The sequence below is a fragment of the Cottoperca gobio genome, chromosome 5, assembly GCF_900634415.1.
Source record: "Cottoperca gobio chromosome 5, fCotGob3.1, whole genome shotgun sequence".
NCBI lineage: Eukaryota > Metazoa > Chordata > Actinopteri > Perciformes > Bovichtidae > Cottoperca > Cottoperca gobio.
The window spans coordinates 18,708,982-18,728,461 of NC_041359.1; the positions used below are offsets into that span (position 1 = coordinate 18,708,982).

Genomic DNA, 19,480 nt, shown 5'->3' on the forward strand with positions numbered 1-19,480 from the left:
TCTGATGTTACCAAAGCTAAAATAGTGCTTATATCACAGTAACAGGACATCTGGTCAAAATGGCCAAAGTAACATTTTCTGTTTAACTTATTTGGTAAATCAGTGTTTTAAGAAAATGTATTGGTTTAAGTCAAGTATTTTCTCATTTTAACGTTCAGTATAACGTTTAATGTTCAGCCGTGCTATTCTAAGTGCACCAAACATGTAAAGGAACCATTTTTATTCTACAGTTCCTCCACTGGCAGAGAGACTGACGCTTCAGTCAGTGTTCATGAAGGACGATCAGTCAGGTTGTATTGATGGCTGAAGCAGAATCGACCGTCCTGATCCGTCTTAGTCTCTGTAGACGGAGGTGATCTGTCGGGGGGGCATGTGCTGTGGATGGTAGGAGTCATATGGCCCCTCTAAGTGTATGTCATAGCCGGTCTGAGTCTGATACAGGCCCTGCTCCACAGGGGAGGAGGAGTAGTGGTGTGGGGGTGGGTAGTGCGGTGAAGGCTCCTGTTTAAGCACCAGGTTGCTGCTGATGCTCAGAGGCGGTGTAGGGGGGCCATCGTACGGAGGGGTCCCCACACCGCCGGCATTGTACTCATTTGGCGAGTGATTCTCGTACACTCCTCCTTTCATCGCCCTCAGGTGAAGCAGGTGAGCAGAGTCAAACGTGCCGTATGGCGGGCTTGGCAGGCCTGGAGAGGAGTAGCTCACCACGCCACCGAGAGGAGCAGGTGCTGCCCGAACTCTGTGTCTGTCCTCAGGCCTCATTCCAGCACCAGAAGTCGGTCCCAGCTGCAAGCAGCCAGCCACCAGGTTGCTGGTGGGCTGCGAGAGGCCCTTACACAGAGTCTCCATGAAGCTCCTGCTCTCTGTGGAAAGGCCCCCCTCCAGGGCTTCGGACAGAGCGCAGATGTAGTTGCGGGCCAGCCGTAACGTCTCGATCTTGGACAGTTTCTGTGTTTTGGAGTGACATGGCATGATGGTGCGCAGGCTTTCCAGTGCATCATTTAGACCGTGCATACGCGAACGCTCCCTGGCATTAGCCTTTACGCGCCTCACACGGAAGCGCTCCTGCCGGGCCTTTGTCATGCGCTTTTTCTTGGGCCCGCGTCGTTTGGACTCGTTTTCATCCTCCTGTCCCTCTTCCTCATCCTCCTCGTCTTCTTCCTGTGCATCCTCACTCCCCATCTCCCCGTCCTGGTTCACTCCTCCAGCTCTGTAGTGGTGTGAGGAATTTGATGCGTCTCCATCAGGGGAGCTCATATCTCCATCCATCCACTGCAGAGGGCTGACGGCCTCCTCTCCCTCGCCTTGTCTTACATATGGCTTAATCATCATGGTACTCTAGAAAGAAACAAGAAAAACACGTTTGTCAAACACATGTGCTGTGAAAACAAAAACTTTTGTTCAAACACTAGTACACTTGTAGCAACAAAAAAATGGCAGTGCTCAAAAGTAAAACTTTTAAGGTATGTGTACTTTACTTAACTATTTCTATTTTAGGATACTCCACTACTTAACAGAGAACAAAATATGTTTATTTTACGCCCTACTAGTTATGTTGTATATTTAGATTGAAATGACAAGTTTATAAAATATGTATTGTTATACGGTACGTTAACTCAACCAGCAACAAACAAATCATGATGCATTGAAATATTGCATCCATGCTTTTACCTAAGTAAAGGATCTGAACACTTGTTCCACCTCTGAAAAACACCGGACAGCCTTTGTTTAGACTCAGAAACCTGCAGACTCTGGATGCTGTCTGCTCTAGCCAGTATGTATTGATTAAAAGATTATTTGGCAAACTGTCACAAAATCAGGTTTACACACGGCTGAAGGACGGGTGATATTAAGGTAGCTGTGCAAAAAAATCTGTTTACTGAATAGTTTATCTTCCCTGGAATTATTACAAGGCAAATGATATGGACTGCAGCTACAGCTGGGAGGACACTGAGCTCAAGTCACCACCATTTTCTTCTGGGAATTTGTTTTCATTTTGTAGCAACCAACAGGACATTCACATATTACAGTTAGTATTTTGTAGGTTTTAGATGTGAGACTATATTTCTCCACCTCACATTGTGAAGAAGACAAGCCTTAATTTGAGAAATTAAAATGTGCTATGTAATATAATTTAATAGTTAACGTAATACAAAGAAGATCTAATAATAAGAACATTTATAATGCTTTTTTAATGCTGATCACATTCTTTCTGAGAAGGTTAAGGAAGGACTCAAAGCCATATAAAGGACGTAACCTGGAGCCAGTCAGTTTAAGGTTTCATTAACCAATAATAAGAAATAATAAGAAAAAGCTAACTATTAAACTGTGCCTGCCAGCAGTCCTCAAACTATTTCAGCACCGGACAGTTCCCTTCCTGCCGCGCGCTCCTTCGCCACAGGTGTTGGACTCATTGACCGACACAATAATGCGCAGGGAAGGGATAATCTAAAGGACACTTTTGTGTTAAGAGATGAAATTGGAATTTTTGTACATGCATTATCTATTTGTATTCCTTTGCTCCCCCTCTCCTCCCCCTCTCTCCGAGTAATCCCTGTCAATTTGTGAACTAGTAATGCCCCGGCCCGGAGAGATAAAGTCACGGACAGGACTTCAATCTGGGGCATCGCAGGATTTTCTCCGTGGATGAAGCGACGACCATGGGATTAAATGAAAGATCGACGTCCCCAGATCAGTGACAGACGACTGAGATTGAATTGAAATCAGACATTTCCAAACGCAGTAATGCCTTGCCACAAATTGCATGCTTGAGCCGCTATTTGCTAAATGTCGCTATAAGAATAAGCCTCTTCTCCATGTTGTTTTCATTAGATGTATTCATTGTCCGTTGACTTGAGGTGTTAAATTGTCCTGTGGCAAAATGTTTTGTCAAAACTTAAAGAATAAATACCTGATGCGATTGACTATAAAGGTCCTATAAACTCTTCCATGCTACATATATCATTTTGACATTCTCTTTAACACATACCCGTGCTGAAGTATCCCGGGTCCTCCTCAGGAAGTTTGGAAGATGATACTTGTCTTTCACAGTTTGGTCTCTTGTCCCCTGTCACACTGCGGTGAAGTGTCACTGTCTCCCTGCGCAGAGCTGTCTCACAGAGTCTCAGTGTGGGTCACTCTGCGGGGACTCTGGGTTTTAACCTCCACATTAAAGCTCCTCCTCCCACTCCCATCCGAATCCTGCTGACGCGCTTGAGCTCACGCGTGGCCGGCCCGTGGCTCGAATCCTAGCAGCTCCACTTGTGTGTGTGTGTGTGGGTGTGTGTGTGTGTGTGTGTGTGTGTGTGTGGGGGGGGGGGGGGGTCACTGAAACTCTCCAGACAAACAGGAGAGGCCCGGGCTTTTGTTGCTTCGCGAGGGCGGCCGCCAAATCCTCAGCAGCACGTTTGCATTGAGCGGAGGAGAGACGCGCTCAGGCGGCTGAGCCTAACTGTATGTGACAGCTTGAAGTTGCGTGTGAGCAGGTGTTTGCTCCATCCCCTCTTCCATCCATCCATCCATCCCTTTGCACTGCGGAGACAGGCTGTTGAACAAGTTAATTTCACCCAAGTGGCAGCTCTGACCAGACGGGATACATTTGGTCGCATGAGGTCTGCAGTTACATCAGTTGTATCTCTGGGACTCATTAATGGCCTCTTCTCTCTGCACTATGTAGGTCCATGCCGTCTGCACCTTAAATCACCATAACCCATATTGAATGTTCTAGCAGAAAGTACATTTTAAATGCCAACATATAAAATATACTCAATTACAAGTAGAGGTTTTGCCTTCTATTTTTAACTCTGGGTTGATTATCCATATTATTACAATATTAAAAAACTTTATATACTGTTGCATCATATTTTATATACTGATCTAAAGGTCTGTAAAGGGCTGGGCGATAATTAAATATATGGAATCTGATCTTGATGAAATTATATATCAAGCTTTCGTGATATACAATTACATGCATGTAATGACTCAAAACTCTCATTTAATCTTATCAAACTGAGTTCAATCAAACTATTGTTTTAATGTGATTACTCTGCATTAGTGTGTATGCATGTAAACATATAGTCTAAAGCTGGAAATACTTTTAGTTTTCTCTGTACAGTAATTTGAAATGTCCTTAATTAAATGAGATACAAACTATTTATTTAGTGAATAACCAGAAACATGCTATATCGTGTTATATGTCGATTTCGAGATATGAAATTATCGGGATAGAAGATTTTGGCGATATCGCCCAGGGCTAGATTTGTATGACCGTCTGTAGGGTTGTTCGCAAAAGTTTATTACGACCCATATTTACGTTTGTAAATGGCGCTCTCTAGTCGTCGTAGTAATTATGATGGGAGGAAAGGAAGAAGCCTGGTGTGGTACTATAAAATGTGCAAATATCCAGTGGCTGGTGGATGGGTCAAACACATGACTTTCTTCGAGGAGGCCAGAGTTTGTGTCTTGTCCAGCACAGAGTTTCATTATTATCAAAGCACATACTGTAGATTTGAGTGACATTTAAAATGATCAGATAAAACTTCAGTAGTCTTGAGCCCCACCCGACGCTGACTCAAGTGACATCACTTGAGGTAATTTATCAGACTTCATGCAGCTCCCTCTGCAGCCACAAAGCGTCGTATACAACATTTTTCACATATGCAGTAATACTTCTTAAGATCTGTAAACAGACGTTGACACGTTGTGTACAAATGCCTCAACATAGTACTTAATGCATTTAGTTACATTCCATCACTGGTGTTTTTCAACAGGCCAATAGCTGTATCATCATAAAGCAAAGTTCCCTCTGCTGGATCTAATGATGTATGTTATACATTTTTTGATTTTCTTTTAGGATCCTGTAAGTTTGTAAAGTTTAGAAAAGCATCTTTATATTTCATATATCCAGGGTACCAAAAGTTGAGTTGTCAAAGGCTTTAAATGCTTCTCAAGTTACTTTGATCATTAAATCAAACTTTAAATTTGCACTTGTTGATCAAATCAACTGAAACACATAAAAATAAATTACTCACGCAAAATATATCTGAGCTTTTGAATTAACCAAGAAAGAAACAAATGGGTTTGTGGAGTGGTGGCTCTTGACTGTAACATTCAGGAGGGAGGCCTAAACACCCAGGCACTGATTTAAAAATATGCAAAAGATTCTTATGTTTAAAGTTGTAGATTTGACATATGCACATTCAAGTATAAGGATACATTTAGAGCTGCAACTAACGATTATTTTCATTATCGATTACTCTGACGATTATTTTATAGATCAGTCAATTAGTTTTCTCTCAGTTTCTCAAAGTGATGTCTTTAAATGTTTTGTTTTGTCATTCCAAAGCCCAAATATATTTAGTTTATTATGATATAAAACAGAAAAAAGCAGGAAATCTCCATATTTCAGAGGCTAAAAACAAAATGTTCTGACATTTTTGCATGAGAAATTACGTAAACGATTAATCGATTATCAAAATAGTTGGTGATTATTTTTCCGTCAAATGACTTATCAATTATTTGACTAATTGTTGCAGCTCTAGATAAATTAAATAGTAAATTATGAGTTAATAATTCATAATTTAATGTTCTGCGACAACAACAGGATATCATGTTGACCCTCATCGTCACTGATCGGGGACCAGAGAGACAGAGAATTTGCATGATTTAGAAACAGAGCACCACATGCTCTAACAGGGGTCTGAGGTATCTGCACACCCAGACTATGTGCTTCTCATTCACTCCCAGGCCGACCACCTACCCCAACGCTCCTCCCCGTGGGTCTCTGCATTTACTATTCCACACCTGCAGCCTGAAATGGGAATAGCAGAGCCGGGACTCTTGCATCCCAGGAGTGGGACTAGCAGGGGAATATGATAGCTGAGGCTTTTGAGTCCCCATTGCATATACTCATAACACCCTTTATGATACTAAAATACATTAGAATTTGTATTTTATTTAGATTTAGGGGTATGAGTTGCACCCCAACTTGCTAAATACAACATTTGTAATGACGAAACTGTTCTTTTTCCCTCATCATTTTTCTTTTCAGTTTGACCCACTTAGTGTTTATAACCCAGTCTTCATGTTTCACAAGTGGTGCTCAAGTGTAGTTCTGTATGTATGCCTTAAAGTCCCCAGATCCCTCAGTGCTGACCGCACATGATGAAGTCCTGCTGCAGATGGCCTTCCCTTAAACAAATCTCTTCTGTGGTTCAGATGCTCATCTATTCTCCACTGGCTGCTCAGCTCACTCAGCATGTTCACATTGCTCAGAGGACACTGCCTCACCTTTTCTAGGTATGTTCGTGAGATGGGAATTATAATAAAAATACCAAGGGCAGATAAAACTTCACTCCAGTACACACACAAACATGACCTTCCCATGAATCCCCAGTGAATCTGTTTGTGACAGTTGGGGAAAGTGGGCTTTTTCCATCTGTCATACTGGAAGTCCTTTGAGAGATGCCAACGCCACAGCATGAGGAGTGTGTGCATGTTAGTGTGTGCGTTTAGGCAAGTGCAGCAATCAAGTACATTTTCCTGCTGTAATATCAGCAGCCTATAACAAGGTCACCTCAATGGATCAAGACTTTATCTCTCACTCTGCACGTCTACTTCAAATGACAATACGGTCATCAAATTGTTCGGAAAGCACAAATAAAACTCCAGAGAATGAACGTTGCTCCGTATTTCATGGTCCCGCATCAACTTTAGAAATGGCTGGCATCTAAGCCAAAACTTGAACCTCCCTCCAGCCCAACACCGACCCTGGGGAGACAGGGGTGATGTTGACCATGTGTCCTACTAATCATCTCATTGATGGACCCCACTACTGGGTAAAATAGACACCCCCCTCTGCCTGAACCCCTAAACCCCCTTAACCCTTCCCTAAACCCTCTGTTGGCCCCCCGTCGTGCGTGCTCATTGGCTGACCGCCTTCAGGCGTCCCTTTTCCTCGGGTCCATTGTCTGGCCCCATAAGCAGCTTTGTTTCTGCATGTGCAGCTGGGCTGGCCCGCGCAGCCATTAGCCACAACACGCTAAAAGGAGAGCGGGATAATATAATTACAAAACAAAAGTCAGGTGGCTCACGAGATCTGCCAGGAGAAGCCCATTTGAGGGAGATGCGAGGACACGCTGGCGGGTGGCCAGCTATAATTCGATTATGAAGTTGTGTGAGTGACAAAAGAAACAATTGAATCTTTTTTTTCTTTTATTTGCCCACTGTGGTTTAATTTGATTCCACCGGGGCTTTAAAAAGAAGGCAGTGTGAAAAGAGAGAAGATTTACTCTTCTAATTTCTAGAGTCAGCAGCTCAGAAAATGTAATATGCTCTGACAAAAAGCGAGAGAAATTCTTCCCTGGGCTAATGTTATTGTTGCTGCAACACTTTGACTGCATGTGAGGCCCAATTCAGATGAATCGCTGAAGTTTTCCTGCAATCTGACTGGTCTTGTGCTCTTGTTTTGCATGAATGCACACAGACTAGTGGACAATGGGATCAGTAGCAGATCCATCTCCTGTTATACTTTCTTCAAACAGGGCTGCAAGTGTGTCCCCCTGTTCTGTCGGCAGACCAGAATTTATCCTGTTAGTCACCCTAGATGAGTGAAAGAATAAAATCAACCCCCATCCCAGCTGGACACACACACACACACACACACACACACACACACACACACACACACACACACACACACACACACACACTTAACCCCACACTGGGGAGTTACACACACAGCTTTATGGACAGCTGATAAGAACAGGTTTAGCTGGTGGCTACTGTTTGAAGCAGGTCAAGCAGAACAGGATCTGTTAATGTCTTTTTGTTTCTATAGTTCATACTGCAAAAGACTGCATTTTGGGGTTTTTTGTTTTGCTGTTTTATAAGACAATAAGCAATTGTGTCAGATGCACACATGCTCTTACTACTGAAGGGTTGGTGTCAGTATTGTGCCCGCTCAGGGTGTGTAAACTCCCATTTTTTGCCCCATTAGGCACAGTTTGATCGTGCCCCTGGGAGAACACCACATTCTGTTGGGCAGTAAGACTGTTCACGAGAGGTTACACTGCAGATTAATCAACAGTCTGGTTTAATGTTTATTCGTACGAGTGTTAGAGTGACGCCACTTCTGAAAGGAAGCAATGTGCAAAGATTGTTTTTTTCCTTTTGTTCCTGCTTTAGAAACATTTGGGGAATGAAAATAAACTGTTGGGATACATTTTGTATCACCACCACAAAAGTAAGGGCTATAGCTGATGATAGACAGGAAAGAGAGAAAGGAGGACATGCAGCAAAGATAAGGACTCAGCCTTTCTTTTAACTTTCAAACAGAGTTTAATTAAATGTATGAAGACCTCTCACTGAGAAAAGTTCTTCTCTTGGGAATATTATTATTCGAAGCGTTTGCATCATGACTGTAATGAAACACTTATTATTTAGCAGATGTCAGCTTCACTTTCAGGGGGTTGCAGGAAAGGCAGATCCGATGTACTTCTTTCCATCACCATAGAAAGAGTTTTCCCAGGTGTAAGTTTGGATAATGAGCTCCCTCCCTCCCAGGCTCAGACGACACCTGCGGATGATGGACGATTAAAAAAAATCTGAATCGGGAAAGATTCATATGCAAGAAAACTTCACAGGACACGGAGGCAAACTCACTGCTTCCCAGGGCGAGTGATGTAGCAGAGGCTGTATAGGGCAAAGTCAAATTCAGGGCTGCAGCCAATGACTGCAGAACCGACCTGCTTGAAGTAGCCGTCCCACATGAACTGCATCCCCATGACATCAGGGTAGGTAGTCCACTGAGAGCAGGGGAAAGAAAGAGGGTAAATGACGGGAGTGCCTACACATGTCACAGTTTAATCAACATGTCCAGGTCTGTGTTGTGGATGCTTACAGGCCCATTGAAGCTGTGGCTGTAGTAGTTCAGCTTTCCTTTTTTCTCAAGAAGATAAAACTGGATCCAGTTGTGGAAACCAGACACCTTTCCTCCCTTGACCTCTCCTATAACACAATGTGTTTCTTAATATTCACCCCAAAAAAAAAATTTTGGGCAAAATATCTGCGATATTTGAAAGAAGTCTGCTCCATCCGAACCCGCAAAGATGTGTTCAAAGCCGCTGGAGTCCATCTTGTTGTTGTTGCGGGAGTACAGACCAAACCACATCATCGTCAGGTCCTGAATGAACGCTTGCTCTGATGCATAGATGCCTTAAAATACAGAATAACATAAAGTACACTTTAAACACTGTGTCAAACTGTGAGGGAGAGCCATGAGGCAAACAATGGGCTCAAATTGTAGCACACAGCTTACGCACTGACTCCATGGCAACATCATAGGCTACATCTTGTTTACATCTTTCAAAGCATTATGGGGATTGTAGTTCCAAAATGTAGAACAGAAGTTATCCCCCAAGTACAAATAAGATAAAGAATTATAAGAGCAGTGACTAAATCTATGTTCATGTTGCACATACTGTAGTGTGAAGGTCACTTTTGAAATGTAACAGGTTAGAGATCACCTGTTACAAATTATGTAATAAGTAATGTTACTATTTTAATTACTTTATCAAAGTAATGTAACTCATTACCTTTTATTACTTTTACTTTTCTAACAAATGTTTTAAACTGGGCAATAAAGCTGAAAAGTCCTTCAAACGTAAACCTCACCACAGTACTCAACACTGAAGACTTTTATTGAGAGCTCTTCGATATAACTTGACAGGAACAGAGCAGTAGAGTTAATGTTATATTCTACAAGTGGAAATAACATATTCGGATGTAATCCCTTTGTAATCACCAACATTTTGATTTAATACATATTTTTTTCTCAATGACTATAACTGAGTACATTTCTTTTGTAATTTAATGGCTGTTACATGTAACTAGATACTAGATGTAGCTGCTACGTAGTTACCCTTGGTGTAGAGGAAAGCAAACAGCTCTCTGCCCAGCTCAGTGTTGGACATTGTCTCCTTGACGAAGGCCTCCTGCTCAACCAGCTGCTGAGCACTGAAGTCTTCTGCCTGTCCGGTCATCCTGTCGTAGTTGTCCAGCACAGCCAGGAGAGCAGCGTAGGTGGGTCTGGAGAACAGAGCCTCCTCGTCCAGGTATTGGAACAAGCTGGAACCACAAAAACAAACACATGATGACACAGAAAACGAGGTAAATACTCTACATCCAGATCAAGAGGATCTTCTCACTGTCCAGAGGAGAGATCGTTCTTGGAGCTCGTCTGAGAGTCGGGCACCAGAGCCTGAGGGTCAATGATCAACTCTGAGGCTGAAGCCTTGTTTGAATCCAGAACATAAAGCGTCTCAGAGATGGCCATGATCTCAGCATCAGTGATCACATCCCCTCCACCTCCACCTCCACCTCCTCCGTCACCTGCAGAACATCACAAGCACACACGTAGATAATGTCTTTAGTGTTGTTAACATGAAGGTGATGCATGCATTTCTGTAGCACATGTGGTATAACCAGTGGTGGAAAGTTATTAAGCTATTTACTCAGGTACTTAAGTACAGATTTGAGGTACTTTACTTCCATTTTATACTTTAAACTTATACTGTACAACATTTCAGAGGAAAATACTGTACTTTTTACTTCACTACATTTATAAACAGACCGTATAATCAGTACATACATTTGAAATACTATAATAGATTCTTATATATATGCATTATTAAAGGAGTTCTTCACCCCCAAAATGATCATTTGTATGTCAATTACTCACCCCATGTTGCCTTGAATATGTGACAAAAACATTCTTGATCAATTGAAGTAAATGTGGCCTGTGTTTAACAACAGCACAACTATATCAAAACCGTACTATTTCAAACACAGTGTTTTGAATAGTACGGTTTTAGCAAAAATGCATGTGTTTTGGAAATAGTGAGCATACCACTGTATACGTACATGTGACTTGAATTATAGACTTGGAGTTGTGTGAGAGCTTGTAAACAGATGTTTGGATAAGTTTTGTCGTTGTTAAACGCGCCCATTTACTTCATTCACCAAGAACTTTCTCTGTTTTTTGATTCTTCGTTCACTGTGGAGGCAAAACAAGGTTTAAGAATTCAAGGTAACGCGGGGTGAGAGATTAATATACAAATGGTCATTCAGTACTACAGTACTACAGTATATAAAATATAATAGTTTGACTGAGCTCCACCTCGAGCAGCTACAACATTAAAATGTTGAGGTACATTGTGTAGGTAATACATGTGTATTTTTGCTTGAGCAAAATGTTGAAAGTAAGACTTGTAATGGAGTATATTTATATTGCAGTATTGCTATTTTTATTTAATCAAAGGATGTGAATACTTCTACCACCACTGGGTATAATTACTGTAGAAAGAGGGAGCAGGTTATGAGAAGAGCACACTGAACCCTTTGGTCGTTCAGAATGCGTTTTATAGCACAACAGCGACACCTGCTGGTCAGACAGTGAAAGAAGACTTGACCAAGAGAGGTTTCCCAAACAAGAAGTATTCATCCACTTGAGTAAAAGTACGAATACCATAATGTCAAAAATATTCCTTTACGAGTAAAGGTTCTTCATTTAAAATTATACTCAAGTAAAAGTAAATAAGTATTATCAACTAAATATACGTGAAGTATCAAAAGTAAAATGACTAGATTTGCAAAAAAGTCTGTGCCATTGATTGATATGTTGATATATATTATAATAAATTACATTATTAATACTGATGCACCAATGCGTACGTAGCATTTTGCTGCATTTTGGTGGAACTGCTAACAACTCATAGATATCTGACTGTTTTCAGGTCGTTGGACTGCTGACTGCGTAGATTCAGTGTCCATCATGGGAAAGTGAGCAGGTGTCATAAGTAGCTGCTCAGGAAACACAAACAGATAGAAACTAGCTGGCACACAGTGTACTGTGCGGCATGTGAGGCGGGGACAGCTACACTTGGTCGGTCTTACTGTCACAAAGGTCTGGGTAGTCGCTGCAGCAGTTGTTGTGCTGGCCGCACTTGGAGTTGCAGTGGCACTCGTTCTGAGAGTTGTATTTCTCTCCACATCTGCCTTTACAAGATGTGGCTCCAGCTAGAAAGGAAAAGAAACACACTTATTTTTCTACAAGTCTACAATGTGTTAATGATACAACTAAAACAAATCTGAGCAGATGTACCATAATTAAATCATTTTAACAATAAAACATTTAGCTTGTATCTTAACATGAATACATCTAGTTTTATATTAATCTGCATTTGTTTAAAACAGAGAACATTGTGCATTTTTTCCTTATCAAGATGTATTTACGCAATTCCAGCAAAGTACACTCACACAACAAACAAAGATCTTGTTTTGTTTACTCTGTTCCAATAGAAGTGGGAGGACCTTCACAAAACTAGTACAAGGATGGGATTAACTCTTACAACAAAATGAAGGTTTTCTTATCCTCCTTCATGAACAAAAAACTATGGCACCACAGAAAAAAATGGTTAAAAGTTTTTCTTGAGGTGTAATCAATCATCCCTTCATGTGTGCTTGTAAGCAACTACACTTTCATAATAATCATTGCAAAATACTAATCTCGCTTGATCTTAATAATACAATTAAATTGACATTACTTGCACATTTATTTACTACGTACAGAAAGTAAAGTACTTTATAAAAAGACTAGGCTTATTTTGCATAATAATCTGATGCAAAAAGTTCTCTTAATTTTTGTTAAATATATCAAGCAGAATATTTTTTACCAGTGTTGTTATAAAACATGATTTTTCCACTCACCTTTACATACGTCGGTGTAGTCCGAACAACAGTCTCTGAAGCGCTCACAGGACGTGTTACACTGACAAGAGAAACTATTGTCTGTTCCATAACCACACCGACCCCGACACGAGTCCAGGGAGTCTGAGAACCAACAGGACAGATTGATATCTTAATGACAATCCTGCATCTAACTGTATTACATGGTTATACACAACACTGAAATCAGCGTTGGTAAAGCAAGCTACCAATTAATTCATACTGGAAGAAGTTGAACTACAAGCTACCTTATCAAATTGTCGATGCACTTGTTAAAGAAAAAGAGGGCTGGTGAAAAAGGGTTCAGTTACAGTAAAGAAGCAATAGTAAATTAATTTAAAAAATAGTTCCTGTCCTGTCACTTTCTTAGCCCAACATTGTTTGTATAGTTTCAGTCAGTAACTACACAAAACAATGGCAGAAAAATGTAAATTAACTACTTGAATCACTCCACAAATATGTAATGAACTACCAGCAAGCTACTGCAGAATATGGTTAACATGCAGCTCCCTACTCCCCAACACTGCCTGTAATAACAGCTGATGGTGATAATAGAGTAGAAAACATCTCATACTGCTGTATCCTTGGTGGAACAGGGTCGCCCAAAGTGCCAGGAGAGCAAAGACCTTCATCTTGGCTGCAACCTGAAAACAAGATTAACTGACTGTTATCACGCTGCTCCTTTTATAGCACGTTACACGTGACCAATCCAGACACTATTAGCATTAACCCAGTCCATAAGTCAGGATGTCTGACTCTCATCGTGATCATGTCTCGTGGAGTCGTCAGGTGGGACATCTTTACTTTTAATTGTAAGCTATTGTTCATAATAGTAATGAGCATTTGTCAGAGATTGATGATTGATATGTTGTAGAAAATGACGTCTAAGTAAATATTTCTTTTAAAAAGTGTAAATAAACCTTCCCTCTATCTCACCTCTGTGAAACTGCACACCTGTTTAGCACACAGGCGGAACTTTAATGTGTCAAAATAGAACCATGAACCACAGAACCTGTGATACTGACCGCCATCTTTTAATGTCATTGCTGTTACATTGAAACTATGAAGCTAAATGTCTCTTTGAGTCTATTGCACTTTAAGGCTATATTGCCCAAAACAAAACAAATATGAAATATAAATAAATTTACACAGAAGTAGCTGTTGTGCAAAGTTTGAATGAAGTCTTTATACAAATTATCAGTGAAGTCTATAATACTGAAATCAATATTATTGAGGAAAAAACTTTATTGTCTGGGCCGAGAAGGTTCAACAATCATACAGAGTGCAAGCAGTTTGGGTGAGGAAGAAACACTGTATATCTATTTATATCTCATGCATTTTAAAGACAGTGAGTAGAGATTGCAGGAGGTGGAAGATTCATACAGCTTATCAGCATATGATACAAAACAGAAACATCAATCATATTACCGAAACTACTGCGACCGAAACCTACTCCCAAAAGGAGTTGTTATACAGTTTAGAACCTCCTGTTACTACAGTGGAAAATACCTGACTGGTACAGTGGAAAAACTCATCTACAATATATACACATAAGAGCACAAAAGTCATATCAAGAAATGTATTTCTCTTGCCAAAATGACCAGATGCTGTATTTCACAGGTTTCATGCAAACTCAGTAAACTCAGAATAGCTCACCTGCTTCAGTGTCATGTTGAGGTCATATGTTTCCACACTGCAAATATCACACAGCAAAGATGCATGTAGGTCCTTTGAGGTATGCATAGAGTATACAACACAATGGGTATTTATATTCTGAGGCTTTCAGACGCTTTCAAACAGACAATGTCAAAGCACTCGACAATTGATTTTCTGAATTGCTGCCATGCTGTCGGTGCACTTTGAATTGCTTTTGTTCCTGAAAACCAGAAGTAGACAAAGTAATCAAATCTTTTATTTAAAATAAGAAATCCACAGTGTAGAGTTACTAGAAGTTAGTAAGTAAAAGTCCTTCATTCAAAATGTTACTTTAGTAAATATACTTAAAGTACAAAATGTAAAAGTATTTAATCTGCACAACAGCCCATTTCAGAATAATATATATTATATTATTGGATTATAATTATTGATGCATTATTGTTTTCATCACTTTATTGTTGTAGCTGGTAAAGAATGAGCTTTTTTCACCGAGGTATCAAAAAAGTTTATCTTAACCATTGACTTTATAACGTGAAGTGAAAGTATAAATACCACAATGTAAAAATATTTAGTTAAAAGTTACGGCCATGGATTCAAAATAATGCTTAAAATGATGTATGTAATGTAATTAATAATGATGTATTATAATTGGATCCTAATTATTGATGCTTTAATGTGTAAACATATTGTCAAATAAATGTATTGGTGTAAAAAAATACAGGGTGTGTGTGTGCGTGTGTGTGTGTGTGTGTGTGTGTGTGTGTGTGTGTGTGTGTGTGTGTGTGTGTGTGTGTGTGTGTGTGTGTGTGTGTGTACTCCCGCACTTTAGAGGGCGCTGAGCAGTAATAAGCAACTCTACGCTGAGTCTTTTTGTCCCTATACGGCTTCCGTACTCAGCGTGCCTTCAATGACATTTTGAGTTTACATAAGTCATTTCACTTCAAAACGGTGGAAAGATGTCTTTAACCTTTTTATTCAGAACAATTACGAAAGACCTTGCAAAGGTGAGCACATTAAGCTTTACACTTAAACGTGTTTTACACATTGTACCTGACGCTCGAGCTGTCATTTGCTTGTTTGTTAGTTTGCTTCCTTACTTTCTGATTCACCAGCTCAACGTTACTGGGCCACTTTCAATTAGTTACCTTGCTAATTCATTCTTATTTCATGTTTGGTTAGATATAATTATGGCAGGATATCTTGCTGGAATATTTTACTTAAAAATGGCATTTGTTGTGACAAAGTTGTGGTGCATGCGACTGTCTGGAGAGTAAGCCTAGGTCACTGTTTGAAGCTGCACTAACGTTATACACTGTGCGTTACACCTGCTCCCATCTGTCATCCTCAGGTAAGCTTTCGCCAGCATGTACAGTCCTTACACACAGGTTGTCATCTTCTGGCAGCTGAGAAAGCCCTCCTGATGAAAATGCGGAAAAACACCGGCTACACTTTCATGAACTGCAAGAAAGCATTGGAGAAGTTTGATAATGACATGGCACAGGTAACCTCTACCTGCACTCACAACACAATATCTATATGTTGGCTCTTGAAACCACTAGTTGTGTGACTGTGTTATTGATGTTATTTGCCAATCCTTCAGGCAGAGACTTGGCTAAATGAGCAGGCGTTGAAGGAGGGCTGGAGCAAAGCAAACAAGCTGGAGGGTCGCAAAGCCAAAGAGGGTCTGATTGGCCTGTTCATAGGAGATAAAGCTGCAGTTATGGTGGAGGTAAGGCCAGTGGTATACTGCCATAAACTGTCTTTTCATCCATTTTAAAGCCACATTTTCAAAACACACTTAGATCATGGTTGTTTTTAACTATATGTTTTAACCAGACAAAGGATTTTAGTCATCGGACGTCTGGATCTTAAGTTATCAGAGAAACAAGCTGAGCAAACGTTAACGACAGCCGAACAGCGTCGCAGAAACACTGATTTTTGTTTTGATTGCTTTATTCAGTGTTTTTACTGGTTTTACTCATCTACCCATGATGAGAGAAGGAGACATTTGTGGATAATTAGGTTCTGGTGAAAACCTCCTGAACTTCTGTATCTAAAAAGAAAGAAAATAAGAAAACACTGAGCTGCGTTGTTGTAACAATGATTTTTATTTCATTTTTAATTAAGATAAATTGTGGCTTATTTGGCCTTTTGTTTCATAGTACAGATGGATAGACAGGAAAGGGAGTCGGGCTCCTCCTTAGTACATGGGCTCTACCAGGTGAGCTACCGGGTGCCATGGAGTCACACTGATTTGAAGTTAATCTGCTTTATTCAGTGTTTTAACCTCCCGAATGTTGATCAACGCAGGAATCGTAACCGGGAGAAGCTGACTGCAATGACAAACTCCCATTATCCCACGCTACTTCACAATGTTTGATTGAGAGACACCTATTATGTGTTTTAATTACCAGCAGCATCTTTACTTAAGTTGATCACTTTCTAGTTTGTTTGACTGGTGGCATTCAACAATATCTGTCGTCTTTCTTTTTGTCTGCTTGATGCAGGTTAACTGTGAGACGGACTTTGTTTCCCGCAATGAGAAGTTCCAACAGCTGGTTAAGGAAGTGACATTTGCTGCCTTTGCTTTCCACCGGAATAAAACCCAAAGCCAGGCGGGATATGTGAAGGTAAAACCACTGACAGACTGCAGGAGTTGTACTGGAGGAGAGTCCCATAATGTCATGTCATTTTCTCTGAATATGTAAATATACGCAGAAAGAAGCCGGCTATATTGTTGGGGCTTTATAATATTATTTTATAATAATACTAATAATAATAATAATAATAATACTAATAATAATAATAATAATAATAATAATAATGAACTCTACTCAGCTGCTGTAGTTAGTTTGCTTTTCTTACTGTTAACTACTAAAAATATGTGTTGGGGGGGGGGGGGTATACACACACATGCACAAACAGAACCTTTACTAGTTTAATGACGCTGAAACAGAAATGCAACTTGTTGTAACTTGTTGCAATAATGATGTATGCCAGGGGTTCCCAAAATCAATATTGATTGCTTTGCTAGAAAATATATCTTCATCTGAACAGTTTCCCTCGGGATGAATAAAGTATCTATCTATCGCAGTTGAGCCCCCTCATAATTTGTGGACTTCCGACTTTATATTACCGTGAATGTGTGGGTGGTCGTTGTTGCTGTTGAGTTGTTGGTATTGCGTTTGTATTGGATCATTATGGAGCCAACTAGCAAAACAAGTGTTATACACGCCAGCATCATCTTCCCTGTGAGCAAGTAAAGATACCAAATCTAAATCTGTTGACAGAAGAATGTACATCCCACATATTTAAGACCAGCCCCGGTGGCGCAGGCGACCCACTTTCAAAGGCTTGCCGCAGCGGCCCGGGGTTCGAATCCGACCAGTGGCCATTTGCTGCATGTCATTCCCCTTCATCCAATCTTAAACTGTACTATCATTTAAGGCGTAAAAAGCCCACATTTGTTTTCCCAGCACTCTCGTCATCAATCTTTATTTTTAAATAGAACATGATATTCAGTCTTAGATGTGCGTCAAAGAATTTTCAAGGCAAAGATACTTTAAATCCACTGCAGCCAGAAGCTTCGAGTAATGAACCCATTTTCGAAACAATTGGCTGAAGTGCTTCACAAAAGCGTCATTTGCCCATCACTTCTTCACACACCTAAGCCATGCCATTATAATCACTCTGCCGGTTTTACATTTATTGTCCACTTGATGGCGCAGTAGAGCAAATGAAGCGCCATGAAGCTTCGGCCCTTGAGTGATGGAAAGCTTCATGAAGCTTCATCTCGCCATCACTAGTTATAAGCAATTCGTCCCATATACTACTTGCAAAGCGTTGGTAATGCTGTTTCTTTGCTCTGCTTTAATTCTGCTCACATACTTATTTATATATGTATACACATATTTGTTTTCAGAGTGTCCTGGTGGGTGATGAGTTAAACAAACTCAGTTTTGGTGAAGGAGCTTCACTTTCTGACCAGGTGGCTCTCACAATCGGTTAGTAAGGAAATGTTTCTTTATTTATCTTTCAAACTCATGCCGGTCAAAATTAATTCTTTACCATCTATGAAATGATGTATGTTTTTCTGAAATCAGTTTATTGTCAGTTTATAAAACAAGTTTCCTTCTTTCCTCCCAGGTCGCCTCGGGGAGAACATGTCAGTGAGGCGGGCTGTGATGGTGGGAGTCCCTGCTGAGTGGAACATCGGCTCGTATGTACACGGTGGTGTGAGCGGCCAGACTGAGGTGGCCATGGGTCGGTACGGCGCCCTGGTCGTATTCCAGGGTGGAGAGGAGGGAAAACGGGAATTTCTAGGGCGTAAACTGGGACAGCATGTAGTGGGAGAGGCCCCTGTCTCCCTGGGGAACATGGATGACCTGCCTTGTGGTGAAAGTGAGACACGCCTGCTGCCTCAGACCTTCCTGGGAGACCCCAGCACGACTGTGGCACAGTTCCTCAACGGTCATCAGGCTCGAGTACTTGACTTTGTCCGATTTCAGTGTGGCGAAACAACCAGTGAAGAAGCAAAATGAAGGGAGGGAAACAACTTATCTCAAAGGATTCTACACGAGTCTTCATTGAATATGAAGATGAAATGCAACTACTCATTTATTCTTGAACATTTAGACACAGTGGCATCATGAATTGCAAAGCAGAATATGTAGGTCAACCAGCAAATGATCAACGCTACAATAAAATGTGTTTTTCTTTTTTTTTTCTTGAAATCCTAGTCCATATTAATTTGTATATGCTACTCAGTATTGTGAATTATAAGATCTAAATGAACATCATCCTAATCATCTCATTTCTTTCATGTTTTAGTTCCTTTCATCCCCACTCATATTTATATGAGGTTGATTTCAAGAAAATCTTCATATTCTTCCTTGAAATTGTGCATAATGCAAAGAGAAAAAATATTTTTATCAAAACTCACGACAGATGCATTATTGTGTTCATCACTTAAAAAAATTATGTTTTTAAAATGTATATATATATATCTCAATAAAATGTAACTTAACCAATAATAATGATA

At 40.4% G+C, this 19,480-nt stretch overlaps 3 protein-coding genes across 4 annotated transcripts; 1 reads left to right on the top strand and 2 right to left on the bottom strand.

Annotated features, from left to right (window-relative positions):
• Nucleotides 1-333: 333 nt before the first annotated feature.
• On the bottom strand, nucleotides 334-1,332 carry LOC115008657 (neurogenic differentiation factor 4-like). The gene has a single exon (XM_029432382.1). The coding sequence runs from the start codon at nucleotides 1,330-1,332 to the stop codon at nucleotides 334-336; it is 999 nt and encodes a 332-aa protein (XP_029288242.1).
• Nucleotides 1,333-8,460: 7,128 nt separating this feature from the next.
• endou (endonuclease, polyU-specific) lies at nucleotides 8,461-13,415 on the bottom strand. 2 transcript variants are annotated; one of them, XM_029432391.1, is made up of 9 exons: nucleotides 13,358-13,415; nucleotides 12,766-12,888; nucleotides 11,959-12,075; nucleotides 10,206-10,377; nucleotides 9,920-10,125; nucleotides 9,100-9,213; nucleotides 8,900-9,006; nucleotides 8,662-8,804; nucleotides 8,461-8,575 (listed from the first exon to the last, which is right to left on the bottom strand). In XM_029432391.1, exons 1-9 carry the CDS (start codon nucleotides 13,413-13,415, stop codon nucleotides 8,461-8,463), a joined length of 1,155 nt encoding a protein of 384 aa, XP_029288251.1. The 2 variants fall into 2 exon arrangements, with proteins under 2 accessions (XP_029288251.1, XP_029288250.1); XM_029432390.1 differs by having other exon boundaries at nucleotides 11,953-12,075.
• Nucleotides 13,416-15,395: 1,980 nt separating this feature from the next.
• tsfm (Ts translation elongation factor, mitochondrial) lies at nucleotides 15,396-19,233 on the top strand. Its single transcript, XM_029432670.1, has 6 exons — nucleotides 15,396-15,443; nucleotides 15,788-15,940; nucleotides 16,040-16,168; nucleotides 16,947-17,069; nucleotides 18,362-18,443; nucleotides 18,586-19,233. The coding sequence occupies exons 1-6, from the start codon at nucleotides 15,396-15,398 to the stop codon at nucleotides 18,978-18,980; spliced, it is 930 nt and encodes a 309-aa protein (XP_029288530.1). The 3' UTR covers nucleotides 18,981-19,233.
• Nucleotides 19,234-19,480: the final 247 nt, after the last annotated feature.